This window comes from Poecilia reticulata, chromosome 20 (genome assembly GCF_904066995.2).
Source record: "Poecilia reticulata chromosome 20, P_reticulata-male-v2, whole genome shotgun sequence".
Lineage (NCBI taxonomy): Eukaryota > Metazoa > Chordata > Actinopteri > Cyprinodontiformes > Poeciliidae > Poecilia > Poecilia reticulata.
Genome location: NC_088849.1, coordinates 19491825 through 19505881, shown reverse-complemented (window position 1 = coordinate 19505881; position 14057 = coordinate 19491825). Strand labels below are relative to the sequence as shown.

At 37.5% G+C, this 14057-nt stretch overlaps 1 protein-coding gene across 6 annotated transcripts in view; it reads right to left on the bottom strand.

The window, feature by feature from the left end:
- Positions 1-14057, bottom strand: part of smarcd3b (SWI/SNF related BAF chromatin remodeling complex subunit D3b) — a 51084-nt gene that overhangs the window by 13854 nt on the left and 23173 nt on the right. For 3 of the 6 annotated variants that reach the window (XM_017301934.2, XM_008396639.3, XM_008396637.3), the window contains exons 2-6: positions 9921-10141; positions 6751-6840; positions 2335-2377; positions 325-447; positions 63-188 (exon numbers count right to left, since the gene is read on the bottom strand). In XM_017301934.2, the coding sequence (XP_017157423.1) occupies positions 63-188; positions 325-447; positions 2335-2377; positions 6751-6840; positions 9921-10141 (603 nt within the window). The remainder of the gene's footprint in view (positions 1-62; positions 189-324; positions 448-2334; positions 2378-6750; positions 6841-9920; positions 10142-14057) is intronic. The other 3 variants (XM_008396638.3, XM_008396640.3, XM_017301935.2) reach the window with 3 other exon arrangements.

Here is a 14057-nt window from a genome sequence, read left to right as displayed (position 1 = left end):
ATATGCAAATAATAATTAACCATAAACAGCAAAACAGTTTGGGAGCATAAAACAAAACTTACATCATCCAGCAGCTTTCCCTCTACCCTCAGCTCCCATGACGCAATGCTGCCATCCGAGTCATCAGCGTCAGGTCGAGCTGGGTTGAACGTATTGGAAATATAGAGCCTTAGTTTACGCTTTTGCTGCTGACACAAGGGCAAAAACATGAGCACAGTTTAGTGTGGAATCATAATCAGAAATAAAAATGATCATTTTTATTTCTTTTTAGTGTTTTCTTAAAAACACTAAAAAGTTTTTTAAAAAAGGGTCATTTTTATTTACCTTCATTGGTCTCTTCAGAGCTTCCTGGATGTCGACACGTTTACGCATAATGGTTTGGTCCAGTTTGCGCTCGAAAGCCAGTAGATCCATGTAGGCCTGAGATTCAGGTACCAGTTCCCGGATCTGCTCAGGAGGAAGAGAACGGCGTGTTATGAAATTTGAATAAAATAACCTTCACTCGCTTAATTATAAAGTAAAAAATTTGTCAAACGTGTAATTATTGTAAAAATTATTAAGCAGACAGGCTGCCTTTTTGGGGTTCAATTCAAATTTAGAAATACTTTATTGGTCCCAAAGAGAAATTAAATACACAATGGTTATCAGATCAAACAAAATCCATAAAAAAATGCTGGAAAAACCATTTTATTCCTCTTTATTACTAGATAAGAGCAGAATGAGATGCAAGCTAAACTAGCTAAGAACTAAAAAGGCCTATGTTGGTAAAATCAAATATAAACCTAATTCACTTTGTATTTTCTTTATTTTTTATGCTGTAGCAACTTATTGTTCTCATATGTTAAGGACTGGCCATTATATAATATTTATAATCGAATATGACCAATATTAACACAATCAAGATGGGCCACTTATGTTTATGTCCTCTTCCTCATATTTAATCCACTGACTCAATCTTTTGTTAGCTAACTATGCAAAAACAGTTTTCTTTTTAGTTTGGTGGATTTTATGTTGTTTTTGGGCTGGAAACTTTTCAAATCTGGCAACCATGATGTTAGTTTGGATAGCTTTTTTCCCTTGATAAACAAAACCATTAATAAAAATTAAAAAAATCTGCTTTTTGAATTTATTTAGGTTATCTTTGTTTAATATGTGAAAGTATTTGATGATATTATCATAGCAAAAACACTTTGCAGTTCCAATTGAATCTGGTCAGAATATATCAACAATAATTATTATATATATATATATATATATATATATATATATATATATATATATATATATATATATATATATATATATGTCCTATCAACATTAATTTCATTAGTGGCAGATTTTTTGGGAGTTGGGCAGCTTTTTTCCTTCATAAATGAAATAATAAAAAAACACCTTTTTGTGTTTACTTAGGTTATCTTTGTTTGATATGCAAATTTATTTGATGATCTCAAACACTTCAACAAAACAGAAGAAACATGTAAGCAGCCAGATACCTTTTCACTCTGGGTATAAATGAGATTCCTTGCAGTAGCGATATGAACTGAAGGTGAATAAAATACTCGACTAACTTAGACCCACAGCTCTGGCTGTCATTAATGGGTCGCTCCGCAGCGTCCAGCCGGGCATCAGAATGAGATGCAGACAAATAGCCAGAACTCGAGCATTACCATACTGATGAAAGTCGTCCCAGGATCACGGGCTGCTGCTGCTCGCCGAACTGTGCACACACACTCCTCCAGCTCCCTGTCCTCCCTCCCTGCTGCTGCTACTTTCATGTTTTCCTGCCTTCATTGTTCCCTCTCATTCCTTCTCTATCTGCCTGGGCTGAGACGGCGAGCTGGTGGAGGAGTCTGGCAGACATTCCCCAGGCCTGACTCATTGTCAGTGCCGCCTCATGCCATGCCATGCTAGCTGTTATCTCTGTCTGGATGATGTCAGAGGGGGTAAGGCTGGAGTCCAGCTGCAGCTTCAGCAGACAGGACTTACAAATCTGCACCTCCAACGGTCCACTCTCACCTGTGGGAACATGAGTCGTCTGCTGCCTCCTTCACTTTTTCATATGTTTGCATCTAAGCCTGACAATTACAGAGTAAATCAACCAGCAGCCATCCAAATAACAGGACAAAACCCATAAAGAAAACTTCTCATCACTCCGCCCGTCCTTTCCCTTCCCATTTTGGGAAATAAATAATGATCCAGCCGTCTGCGCCTTCCAAGAATCCCATGGCATCAAAAAGCGATAAGGGTTTTTTTCTTCTGCTTTGCACAGAGGAGATAAAAAAGACAGACAGAAAAAAACAACAGAACAACAAAGGTAAATATATGCAGCCTCACCCTTTGCGGAAGAATCTTGTCTGCCATTTTCCTTCTCTTAGCACTAGAGACAGGGAGAGAAAGACAGAGAGAAAGAAGAAAAAGAGAGCATGTTACTATGGTGACTGATAGCGTAGCACCCAGGCCATCTGCTAAAATGCTGGGCCATATCCAGCACCCCAGCATCCCAGCTGTGTGTGTGTTTGTGTGTGTGCGCGCTCTTGTGTTTGTGTGCTCACTGAAAATGCAGCCGTCCACCTGGGGAGCGAGAGCCTGCAACAGCCCAGAAAGTGTCACATCACACATCTTTCACCTGAAACGTATTCACCGCAACTCACACAGACAGATGCACAAACTCACTGCAGAATCAGCGACGGGATGTGTTCGAAATAAGCTTTTTAGGAATGCAGAGTCTCCGCTGTGTGCATGTGCGCTCATTGAGTCATGATTTTTTTATTTTTTTTAACCTACTAAGGAAGACAAAAACTGATGCACTTGTAAGATAAAAAAAAAAATCACACTACAGTTTCCTTTGCTTGCTAAATTAAACATCTGTGGGCACCTTGATATATGCAGCACAGCTCATGCAAGTCGTCTGTGTCTGCAAAAAGACGGCGTCTAAAAACAACTAGCTAATGCTACACTGCAAAAAACAGCAAATCAGAATAACTCATCATCTCAAGATGATCTAAACTTATCGTTCTCATTGCAGACATAACCTTTCTTTCAGCAAGCTGCATCCTACGTACAGTGCCTTGTAAAAATACCCGGAGCCTTTGACCTTTTGCAATTTCTGTCAACTTCAATGTTTCCTATTCAGACAGAAATTAGTGCATAACTGTGAAGTAGAGGGAAAATCTTGTGTGTCAGAAATCTGACTTTGTTAAATAAAAGTTAATACAACCTATTGTAAAGGAAAATGGTCCATCTGTTTTTAATGTGATCTCAGCTGTTCTATGAAGGTTTGCTACAGATATTAGATAATAAGCAGCGTCATGAGAACCAGCACAGATCCAGAAAGAAGGTTTTGGAGAAGTTCAAACCAGGCTTTGGTTAGAATAAAACAAGCTTGAACAATTATCTGAAAATGGAATGAGTTTGGCAAAAGTGGCCGTCCATCTAAACCAAGAGTCTGCAAGACACGTGGCTCTTTGAATCTTCCACGATGGCTCCTAATAGTTTTACCTAAAAAATAAAATTGAACGGGGTAATGTTCTTAAGTATGGCTCTAGTAACAAGTACAGGTTTTTTTATTTGGTTTTTACTATTTTGACATTGAATTTCTACAACAGAAGACAGAAGAAAATGTATTTATCCTCTTTTTTTTTTTTACACATGCTTACATTTTTCTTCATTGAAAAACCTAAAAATTGAAATAAAACTGATTCTTTAAAGCGGACCCATTATGCAAAATTCACTTTTTGCATGTTTTATGGTTCCATTTGAGTCTTCACTGCTTTTAAAAACCATCCAGCTGTTTTTAATGTGCTTTGCTGTCTAGAAACTGAGTCGTTTCAAAAACCTCAATATTGATGAGACACAATCAACGGGTACTGCGGCGTTACCTAGCAACCCCAGCAAAGTCCAGCCCATCACCTAGCAACCGAAGCAGAGCTCCACTACGTTTGATCAGCTGGTTTTACCGCTGTACAATGGCCGCTGGAAAAAACGTGTTTTGTTGTTGATTAGCCATTCAGAAACAACTTGCTTCATTCTTGTTGGTTGTGCAGGAGGATCTACTAATGCTTTTCAAAGAAGTACGGTTGTATAATTGCGCATCTGTTTGCAGCTGTTTTCACGTACGAGTGTAAACGTTGAGTTGGGAGGCGTGACCAGTAGAAGATTATTTCGATTTAAAGTGACAGAGGCCCTTAAACATCTCATACTGAAAGAAGCTCAATGTAATGTAACATTTGTGGCTTTAAAGGTATCAGATCATAGATCTAATAAGTCAGACAATCAGGAAAGTATTCAAGAGGCTCTTCTAACACACAACCAACATTTGGAAGCATGGTGGTGGCAGCATCATGCTTTGGACAAGAAGGATGGAGCTAAAAATGGGGCAATCCTTGAGGAAAACCTGGTAGAGGCTGTGAAAGTCTTGAAACATGAGGTTCATCCTCCAGCAGGACAGCAGCCAGTGGAATGGTTTTTATTAAAAATATATTTATATTTTACTACAAAGATCTAAATGTAGCTGGAAATATATGGCAAGACTTGAAGGTTGATGACAGATATTATCTCCAGATGTCCAACGGCAGATTAATACTCCAAATTGCTTGCAGCTGAATTTTAACTGAATTTATGATGTATTCTCTCAAGGAGGTTTTATGCATCATTCCACACTTTTCAGATTTGTAAAAGAAAAAAATCTTGAAAAACTTGCATCACTTTGTAATTATGCACCAATTTGTGTTGGTCTAACTGGATAAAACCCAAATATGTAACAAGGTTTGAGAATGTAACATGATAAAATGATAAACAAAATGTTCTGGGTGGTTGAATATTTTGGAAGCTGCTGCATAAAAGCCAACCTGCAGTGACGGCAAAAGCAAATTAAATCTTTAATTTTTAAGTTTAAAGCATGACGGATGACGGCAATATCATGATGTCGAATTAGCAAATCAATTGTTTGCCTTTAATAAGCAATAATGTATAAAATATTACACCATATCATGATTTATTTAAGAGTTAATATCCAAATATGTAGAAACAGTGAGTTTTAAACCCACAGAGAAACAAACCTGACCTGGTTAAAAGCAGCTCATAGGAACTGCTGATTATATGCATTAAAGATATTGAGAAACAACAACTTGTTACCTGGCTTTTATAAATGTCAAATTCAGAAAAAGAAAAATAGGCTGAACTTTTATTTGGTCATTTTTGCTAAATTTGATTTTACAAACTATTTTCCAAAAATCAATTTTAGGTCTTTATGCAGTCCTGCACAAAGAACGCAAAAAAAGTCTCCTTTCCTCAGCAGCATGCAGGAGATCAACGCATCACTGACTGCACAGGCTTGAAAGAGATGGAAAATGTCAAATAAATGCATTTATTTTATATGGTGCACTTGCGCCCCACTCTTAACGTTACCCTGGGCAACCGCCCATATCAATAACCAGCAATATGGCCTACTGACACAATGTAATATTAGATCTACTATTGATTTTAAAAGTTTTAGAACACATTCAATTTATTTAAAAAGATCTTTAATAATATATATTGAGACCTAACCTATTTGTGAGCAAGCTGATTTACTTTATTGTTAAAAGTTTTATGAAAACATGTAATTCTACTTTTAATTTGACATTGGCTGCTTTTCTAATTTGTCTAATTTTGTTCCCACATATTTCTGTTCCTCGCCACATTGATCACGGACTAGAACTTTGCGCCAAGTAAGATTCAATGTAGTAGAAGTAAGAAATACTGCCACCTGCAGGTGGGAGTAAGCACTCTCGATCATTTTTGAGGAAAATTTCCTACAAGCTCACAATTGATTATGTACTAGTGCAAAAGATCTGTTGATTTTGCATGAATTTCCATGGATTTTCAAGAAACTGGAGGGACTGACTACAAAACGTGCCACACCAAAAACTTACTTAGTATGACATATTCCATACTGTTTACAACAACGACGTATTACAACCATTGTAGTTTGGAGAAATGTTGTTTTTTTTTTGTGAAAATTTCTGCCAAAAAAACCCTCAGAAATTAATCACAGAAATTTTCTAGAAAAAACAAGAAAAGTTTGAAAAGTCAAAAAACTGCTAAAACAAAAAAATCCTCAAATTTTGAGAGAAAAAAAAAATTCAAATGTCAATTTTTTTTTTACTTTTCAAACTTAGAAATGTCCTATTTTGTTTCTCAAAAATTTCTGATATTAATCTAATGATAAAAAAAAAATTCTAGCAAATTTTCAAACCTAAAATTTTCTTGTTTTTCTAGAAAATTTCTGAGAGTTTTTGGCATAAATTTACTCATCCTTATTTCTATTTACAGCGGCTCTAATACGCCATTACTCTTACACAGCGAGAACATTTTCTTCATTTCTTGCAGTGCAGAATTTGTTTCATTTTTTGTCAGAGAGCACTGCAGCACTTTGTGAAGCAGTAGTTCTATCAGCATGCCAAATACTGCAACAAACCCACTGCAGGGAGGATTAAATCATCCACAGGGGAATAAAAAAGAAAACACAAACAATTTGCTAGTTTACACTGTCTGAAAAATACTTTGCAATAGGAGTCTGGTCCCCTTCATGCCATGCTCCAGGCCAAAGCATGCACTACTACAGTCCAGAGAGGGGTCCCCTCTCAACCCGCATACGTTTGGCCAGACTAGTTCATTCAGGGGGGTTGCTGGGCTCAGGTAAGAGGCTAAAAAAGGCCAGAGTCATCAAAAGAAAGACAAGGGGCATGCAGCAGCAGAATAAACTCCTACTTTGATCCAAGCGTGGGATCTGATTGGGGCTCTCTCATGTCCATCTGCCTCGCCGGCATCTCGCTGGCTCCGGGAAATCCAACTGGCTTCCTATGAATTGGTGAGGATTCGAAGGTTGTCCGATTAGTGTTATGGCGAGAAACATATTTACTCAGAGCGGGGAAACACCTGTCGGCTCCTTTTTTTTCTTTCTATCTTTAACATAAGTGTGTGTTAGACGTGTGTGAAGTTCAAGGGTCTGTTAGTAGGTGCAGACTCTACGACTGGGACAAGGCCAGGCTGTGATGGGAGAGGAACTGTGTCCATGCTCGTGCAGCGGAGGAGGACCTGGGAGGCTTCTTGCTCACCCGAGGGACACGCTCATTCAACAGAGTTTCTCAGAGAACCAAAACAATCATGCTTCACACACAGAGACAGACAATACACTGATATATGAGATCACAGGGTAGAGGGCAAACTTGAGCGGAAATCTTCCCTCTGGTTCAGCTCATATCTTGTTGTGATGAACATGTGGTGCAGATGAGCACATCATGCATACTTTAACAGAAAGAGGAACCAACAGCTGTGGAAAAACATAAACGCTTCCGTTTAACTCGATGCGTTGTGCAAACATGAATGACTGGGTTGAAATTGTATCACCTAAATGAAGAACATTGCAGTAAAAACACATTTCTTGGACTTGAATATAGTTGAAATATGTCCTGAAGTTACATTTTCGTGGAGAAATGCATCCAGCGTCCTTATTCGATATACAACTGAAATGATTAATCGTGATTAATCGATTATTGAAATCATCGCTAATTAATTTAGTAATCAATTAATTGTCAACTGGAATATAAAGATTCAAATAAAAACCATTTGCTAAAAGAACAAAACACTCAAAGCAGCAATAGAGCAAAGACCGTAAAAATGCTATGTTCCGATTTTCTCAAATTCTAAGCGCCTATTGCTTTCCAATTATTAATCAGTTAATCCAAAAAAAATCATCATCAGGTTAGCCCTACTCTGTAATGTAGTTGCAGACACTTTCTCCAAAACAATTTAGGGTTACAACTAATGATTCACTGAGTAATTGAGTAATTTATCAATCATTGTGAAGATTAAATGATTAATCAGGTAAAAAAAACTTTTTTTTTTTTTTTTTTTACCAAAAAAAGCAATGTGATAGACGAGACGTTTATTTGGAGTCAAGGTGAGGTTCTGAAATCTAATAATCAAACCACAGAGACAGAAAATCAATTTAAGGTAAATCCGTTCAATTTAAATCAAAATACCAAATTTCCAGACAAGTATTTACACAACAAAGCCAGCCAGGGTGAAAAAAATGCTTCCATCAGCAGCAACTTCGCTTATAGCTCAGACCCAGAGGGCTCAGTGACATTGCAAACACAGGTGGTCCGCCCTCAGCTGGCAGCAGCGGAGGTGGAGCGCCAACCTGTTTGTCAGCAGAAGAACGCTGTCTAAGAGACAAACGACACAAAGACACCTGGACGGGTCACATTGGCGCATTGATCAGACGCTCGGCAGCCAGACATTCTGCTCTGGGGGTTCAGTAACATTTCCTCTAAAATGTTCGACAAGCCTGCTTAATTGTGAGTGGATCAATCGAGCTGCAGATAGTGAGAGAATGAAACGGAGAGGTGTGCGTATTGATTGTCTTTCTAATGACCACACCTGACACACTGCTGTGTGTGTGTGTGTGTGTGTGTGTGTGTGTGTGTGTGTGTGTGTGTGTGTGTGTGTGTGTGTGTGTGGGCAACTGGGATACAGATGTTCAGGTGTTAGACGAATTAAACCCTGCAGATGCAGAGAGCTTTGTGTGGACCGCCTCAATGTGATGGAAAAGTGGGATCCAAAAAAGAAAAAAAAAACGCTTTTGAGACATAAAGTTCAATCGCTCGTGCACAGCAGGAAAAAGAAGAACAAAGCAGTGTGCAAAAAAACAGAGGCAAGATAATAATAAGAAGAGGGAGAGAGCCGATGAGCGAGTGCGAGAAGTGGAAACAAAGACTGAAATGGATGCTGAGACGAGGCGGACAAAAACCCATGGTTTCACATCTCATCAAGTTGATTTTTATGCTCTGAGTTTTTACAAAAATCATGGCGTGAATAATTGCAAATACTAAGAATAAGCAGAAATGCTTTTTGATTCCTCCATCAATCATGCTTTTCTTCCAGATGCAGAGACTTTCTCCAGCAATCTTTGTGTTTTTATAACCACTCAAATATCAAAACTTTTAGGACATTACTTCTACTTTTAATAGTTTTTAACATATTTAAGTTTTTTTCACATGAAAATGGAGTAGAGATTAAAACACCTTTTGCTCTTTGAAAGCTAGATAATTTCTTTAAGATGAAGATTATTGTGAAAAGAAGGGTTCTTCATAAAATTAAGAAAATTAATCATGACAACATGGTGTCTTCAGTCAGATGCTTTTTCAGCAATGCTGTAGTACAGACTGCTACAGGAGATCATTCCTTACAGCCATCATCTACAAGGACTAGTATGAGTTGCAACAAGATTTAATTTTGCTGTAGGAAAAATAAAGTACCATTTCACATGTTTGTGCACAATTCATATCAGATAATTCAATGCTTAAACTCAAATTTTTGGGAATCTTTGTTAAGCAAAGTGTCCTTAATGATGATTGTTACTAATTCTAGTCAAACCAATTACTGTGATCTGAAGCATTCAGGAAAAAAAAAGAAAAAAGAAATTTATTCATGCCAAACGTCATCGTTTGAGAAGTTTCAAAAGAAATCAGCGACTGCAATCAGTGGTTGCCAGGAGCTGCAACAGGGAAACAAAAAGTAAAACAGAAAGCGGAAACAGCAATTCACCAGGGATTTTCATGCTAAAAAGAGACAAAAAGTCAGGAGGAAGAACTTCAAAACAGCCAAAAACAGCAGAGGAAACTGTAAATAAATAATTATTACATTAATCAGATTTTTGTCATTTTTAAAGAGGTATAGCTATATATTAAAGGTACATTCTTGATCTTCTAATAAATAATCAGTTTGCAGGAGGTTTCCTGATGGATTAATGTCATGAATTTCCAGTGAAACCATAGCTATTGTTGCCTTTAAAATCACACAGAAGCAGACACAAAAGGTGATCCTGTATGCAAGCCATGCAGCTGGATTTAAATCTGCACTGATTTCAGACTCACTTTCTGGCGCGGTTCTGCACGGCCTGCTGCTGCTGCTGCTGTTGCTGCTGCTGTTGCTGCTGCTGGACCTGCTGGGACGGGGCAGGCCGCTTACGACTCGGCTCCATCACCGGGGAGGGCAGGCCAGGCCGCACTGCCGGACTCCCTCCATACGGGGGGCCAGGAGGCCCCATGGGGGCTCCTTGGTGGGGCATCCTCGCTCCAGACGGCATGCCAGGACGCTGAATGGGGGGAATGCAAAGCGAAGAGGTCAAACAAGTGATATCTTTAGTGTTATAAATAATTTATTAAAATAACTGATATGCTTTTCATATCAGTCGATATCAATAATTCTTAGTTTTTTTGTTTTAAATATCTAAAATTTAGCCAAACTGGTAGAGTGACCTTTCCGCTTTGTTTTATTCAGTTTTCACTTCACGCTGCTGTGTTTTTTTTAAGCAGTTATGAGGCACAGTGGCAAAACCTTAAACTGCTGCTGTGCAAGTTACTCAACATGGTGTTGCTAGGTAACTACAGAATGAGTGAGTTGCTATACAACCAAAGAGTGAGTGAATTAGTTGATTCCACCTACCTAGCTTAGCTGGCTGTGAGAGGCTGAACAGCTAAAGTTTTTCCTTTGCCTACATCTCCCAGAATGCTTTGCGGTTCTGAGTCAGAGTTCAGTAAAATTATTGAAAATTTATCTATCGATATTGACCACATGTCTATTACAATACATATTCTTGACTTATTGTCCAGCCATACTAAAGAGTTACCAAATAACACTGTAAAAACATAAAATCTTACAAAGTATTTTTGTCTAGTTTCTAGTGCAGATATTTTAGTACACATGAAATAAGACAAAACTTACTTGTTATTAACTTTTCAGGAAAATATAGGAGCTTGTTTTTGGTCAATAATTCCTTAATATTGATGAAAAAGTACTAGTTTCATTGACAGATTATTTCACTTAAAACATTTTTTCCAGGTTATAAGAAAAATAATCTGTCGGTAGAACAAGTAATTTATTCTTGTGTCATTTCCTTGTTAGGTCAGTTATACTTAGTTTCTGCAGTCAGTTGGTTTGTTGAGTTAACTTTTTTTTTGTCAAAGTCCATTTTGTTCTCTGAACCCTTTTTATGAGATCCATGTTTTTTTGTAAATATATTATTTTGGATTTCAACTCAGCTCATCATATTCTTAATAAAACACATTGACTTCTGTGGTTGCATTGTGGCAAAATCAATAAATTAACGGGGTACGGATACTTTTGCAAGGTGCTTTTAAACTATATAATGTAACTGGGGTAATATGCAGTCAACTGAATTCAACGACAACCCCCACCCCACCAAAAAAAAAAACACCAGCAGTGATTTGTCTTGTTTCTTTAGCGATAAAACAATACCAAAAACAAGAGGAACTGCACTGAGACCTTCGTTTTCATCTTGATCTTTTGATCTCTCACAACGCAAATGCGGAACTAAAACTGTAATCTAAAATCGCTTTCAACCCTCCAAACATCTCCCTAATAATGCAAACAGTCTCCCACGTTGACTTCCTGACAGTGGGGGACAGCTGGGTCTCTCACCTGTTCCTGTCATTCTCATGGCAACAGCTGCCCCCCGCCTTGGTTTATTGTCTGAAACCAAAGCACTGTTTGCATGAAATAAAGCAAGTGTCTACCCAGAGCACAGACCTCCGACTGTTTCTGTTCAACTACAACAGATTGAGCCCGCAATGTCCAATCCTCTCCAATTAAACTGTTTTTCACTCAAACTTGGAGCATGAGATAAACTGGAAGACCCATTTATGACGACGGCTGAAAGATCTATCACGATATCACAATAATTATTAATATCAGTCGATATCGCTAATTATTGATTAGTTTTTTGTTGCAAATATGTGAAATGTCACCAAATTGGTGACATAAACTTTCAGGTTTTATCCAATTTTCATTCTACGCTGTTGTTTTATATTTTTAAGCAACTGTAAGGCACGATGACGGAACCTTAAGCTGCTACTGCGCAAGTTAATCAACAGGTTGTTGATAGGTAACCAAAGAATGAGTGAGTTAGTTGATGCCACCATCAAACCATTGCTGGTTGAGCAGCTAAAGAGTTTTCTCTGCCTACATCTCCCATAATGCTGTGCGGTTCTGGATCAAAATTCAGTGGATATTATATCAGATATAGTATCTATTGATATTGATCATGTGTCTATCACAATATATACTGTTATTGATTTACTGTCCAGCCCTATTTATGGCTAAGTTTAACCTTATGATTTATAGCTGATTTTATGTCTCAATATTTTTTACATCGTTCTTCCTTCATGATGCCATCTACTTTATGGAGTGCACCAGTCCTTCCTGCAGCAAAACACACACACACACATCATGACGCTTCCACCCTCATACTTCACAGTTGGGATTATGGGAAGAAAAACGCTTCCCTCTATATTTCTTTAGATTTAATAATAGTCATTTTGTTTACAAAATTACATTTTACTTTGTTTTGACTGCAGAAGATGCCTCCAAAAACAGAGTATTTGTTCCTCAGTTTATTTACAAAATGTAACTGAGATCATTTTATTTCACTTTTAGCATAGATTGACACCGTCTTACCAGCTTTCATCAGTCTCTTTAAGGTCATTTTTCACACAATTCATACCAAAAAGATGTTGATCTCTGAGATCCTATAGTGTTTATACTTCAGGCAACTGAAAATTGGTCGATTTTCACACGAGAAAGCAGTGTAATTGACTCGATTAAAACTATTAATCGAGTTAATTGCAGGATCTGTAAGTAATCAATCACATTTTACCGAAAACAACTAATGGCAACAAAATAGGCAACATTTTCAAAGCAAAACCCCTTTCTGCTGCTAAATAACTAACTATACAGACATATCAGGTCAACAACAAATATATTGTTTTAAATTTCTTATTTAGCCATCAGATTGATGCAAAGTGCTACTATACCCATTCAGCACAACATAGTCCATTGATTGGAGGACAGGAAAATGCCACTGCTTGGAACATGAATGAGACAAAGTACTGCCCAGTGAGAGACCAATTAGCAGTGGAAACATTTCCCTGAATACACCGGACCATAAAATTGCGTACCGAACCGCAGCGACCCACTCAGTGGAAACGTGTCCACTGAGAATCTGTGCAAAGAGTTATAAATTGGTGATCTCAATCTGATCTGACTGAGCATGAGATTGTTTTGCAAAGACAAAAACCTGGTATCCTTTTTCTTCCACTATTACATTAAATCCAAGACAAACACACTGGAGTTGTAACATGAGAAAATACAGAAACGTTTGAGCGATGTGGATAGTTTACAGGCCAATGCCAACATTATTTTAACTGATTAAAACTACCAAAACAAAAACTGAAACGGAGATTAAAATGGTAATTAATAGGAAAAAACTGTAATTAACTGGAACTATATTGTGAGTTTATATAACTAACCAAAATATACTGAAACTATAGATACAGTATCCTTATTTTTTGTGTTTATGAGTATATTTCTTAACCTTTCAAACTGATGTGAAATTTATTTATTCCCCCCCCCCACAAACGCAGTTTACATCAGTTGTCGGCAAATTACGGCACCCCATCCTCCTCCTGGCGGCGCTTACGCTATTCCGCAAAATGGCGACGACAAAAGTCAGTTGGTTGTTCAACAATAATATAATACATTTATTGAGTATTCAACATGGCATAAATAATCACAATACAATGCAATACTTTGACCTTTTGAATTCTGCATCAAAAAAAGTATGGAAAAAAATAAAAGTACTACTATGCCTAATAAAATCTAAACTAAAACTAGACAATATTCAAATAATAACTAATAAAAAACTAGCAAACACACTCTAAAAACTAATTAAAACTAACTGAATTAGACAAATAAAAAGTCACAATGAAATAAGATCCAAGACTGTCATAACCCTGGCGCACACACGCATCCAAAGTGATCTTTAGACTCTCCACAAACACAGTGAAAACAAACAAAAACACTAAGAACCGACAGTGAGCAAACAAACAATATTACATGACTAAATCCATATAGGGATGGGAGAAAATTCGCCACTACAAACAGATTCTGACGGCATAATGAAGGCAGACATAACGTGCTGCCATTGAAATGGA